This window comes from Carlito syrichta, unplaced genomic scaffold (genome assembly GCF_000164805.1).
Source record: "Carlito syrichta isolate Samal-C Ts95f unplaced genomic scaffold, Tarsius_syrichta-2.0.1 Scaffold304224, whole genome shotgun sequence".
Classification (NCBI taxonomy): domain Eukaryota; kingdom Metazoa; phylum Chordata; class Mammalia; order Primates; family Tarsiidae; genus Carlito; species Carlito syrichta.
Genome location: NW_007248320.1, coordinates 283,936 through 286,040, shown reverse-complemented (window position 1 = coordinate 286,040; position 2,105 = coordinate 283,936). Strand labels below are relative to the sequence as shown.

At 45.8% G+C, this 2,105-nt stretch overlaps 1 protein-coding gene across 1 annotated transcript in view; it reads left to right on the top strand.

The window, feature by feature from the left end:
• The first annotated feature begins 564 nt into the window (after positions 1-564).
• NR4A3 (nuclear receptor subfamily 4 group A member 3) overlaps positions 565-2,105 on the top strand; it is a 36,066-nt gene continuing 34,525 nt past the window's right edge. Inside the window, exons 1-2 of the mRNA XM_008059511.2 lie at positions 565-586; positions 1,805-2,105. The exon at positions 1,805-2,105 is cut by the window's right edge and continues 667 nt beyond it. Coding sequence (XP_008057702.1) covers positions 1,807-2,105 — 299 coding nt within the window. The 5' untranslated portion in view covers positions 565-586; positions 1,805-1,806. The remainder of the gene's footprint in view (positions 587-1,804) is intronic.

Here is a 2,105-nt window from a genome sequence, read left to right as displayed (position 1 = left end):
AAAATCATGTGGGTGCAAAAGTTTGGATGATTGAAGCTCAGAGGTAAAGAGAAAAGCATTTGAACTAAAAACCAAGGAGTAAATTTGAATTTGGCGAAGAATGCGTTACAGGTTTGGTTTGTGCCACGTCTTTATGAATTTGCTAAAGGAATACTAGGTGCCAGGCCTGGGTAAGCACCAGAGATAATGCAGATAAATAGAACACAGTCCCAGCAAGCTCATCTTCTAGCTGGAAAGCTCAGACAGACACAAATAAGAGCAGTAGTTCGGACTTGGCTGGGAAGAATGACAGAAAAGACTAAGGAAGAAATCCTAGAGGTGCTGAAGGAAGGAGAATAGATGAAAGATCAGGCTGTGTTCTTTCTTTTAAATGATTAGCCTTTCATTGTATCCCAACAATTGGACAGCAAGATAAGTAAACCTTTAACCTCAGATGACTGGGTGTGTTTTGAAGGCCTTGCTTGGAAAAGAAAGGTTTGAACTGGCCTCTCCTCACCACCGCTTTTTCCAACAGGCCCTCATCACCTTTTTTCAAGTCAAGATTTCATCCCATACACGCATGACTCAATCAGATTTGGAAATGTGGGTAAGAGAAAGATGTCAGAGGAAACGTGAAGTACTCGCTTCTCTATTAGTCACACCTTTTACACCATAGACTCCAAAGCACCTTGGTTTTCCTTTGGCTCAGAAAAACCAACCACCAGAAACTGTTCATTTCACCATTTATATTTAGACATAAAGAAAGGAAAATAATTAGATACATCATCCACTGCATTCAATAATTCTCAGAAACTTCTCACTCAATTCAGCCCCTCTGAGCAACAGTTAGCACCTTGGATGCCAGTCACTTTAGGGGCTCAACATAGTCCAACTGGCAGAGAAACCAAATCTATGCAGAAACTGCTTTCTTCTCCAGGGATACTAACTCTTATGTCATAAGAAAATACCTATACTAACTTGTCTATCATGATAGCTATAAACTGTTGTCATAAAACAACCACTGATATATTTTATTAGTTAGAATTGGGATGCGTGCACACACACATATAATGGTGGGTGTTTCGTTGCAGCTGCTGATCTTTTTCTTTGCAGATGGTACAAACTCCCCCGAGTCCATTTCCTGGGCCTATATCCCCACCTCGCCACCTAGCTGGCTGAAGTCATCAACAGGGGTCCAGTTAGTGCAGGCTGCTTAGCCTATTGAAGGAGTGGGGAGGGAGTGGGAGAAAGCCACCACAACGTGTGTGGGCTGCCTCAGTTGGCACTCATAAAATGCTAGAATGTCACTGTCTCCCTAGGCCAGCAAGTCCTTATAGGGCACTTTTTTGTTTTGTTTTGGGGGTTTTTTTAGTTTTTAGTTTTTGTTTTTACTAACTCAGGTTTACAAATCAATGTGTGTGTGGTTTAGGGGACCAATGGCCTCTTTCCTTTTATGTGGGCTGCAGGGGCTCTTTGTCCTCCCAGGTTGTGGCTGAGGAAGCCCCTTCAATTAGTTATAGGACTCAAAGCCACTTTAAAATACATATCTGAGCTTATGAGGAAAGACATCAAGCTTCCCAGATCTAGTGGAGGACAGAGTGAGAGAGGGAAGACAGTAGGGAGATCCCCAGGAGGCCATGTTTTGGCATCCTGTGACCCCTTTGTCTGTAGGAGATTCCACTTCCTTCCCAGGGTGGAAGAAGGAGGGAAGAATGTCATTTTCTCCCTACTTCCCACATCAGAGAGCAGTGAATCCAATGCTGCCTACTAGCTAGCAAACCGGTGTTGACTTGCTTCTGAGAGACCCTTTTCCCTGTCCCTGCAGATATGCCCTGCGTGCAAGCCCAATATAACCCTTCGCCTCCGGGTTCCAGTTATGCAGCGCAGACATACGGCTCGGAATACACTACGGAGATCATGAACCCTGACTACACCAAGCTGACCATGGACCTCGGCAGCACCGAGATCACGGCCACGGCCACCACGTCCCTGCCCAGCTTCAGTACGTTCATGGAGGGCTACTCGAGCAGCTACGAACTCAAGCCCTCCTGCCTGTACCAAATGCAGCCGTCCGGGCCGCGGCCCTTGATCAAAATGGAGGAGGGGCGCGCGCACGGCTACCACCA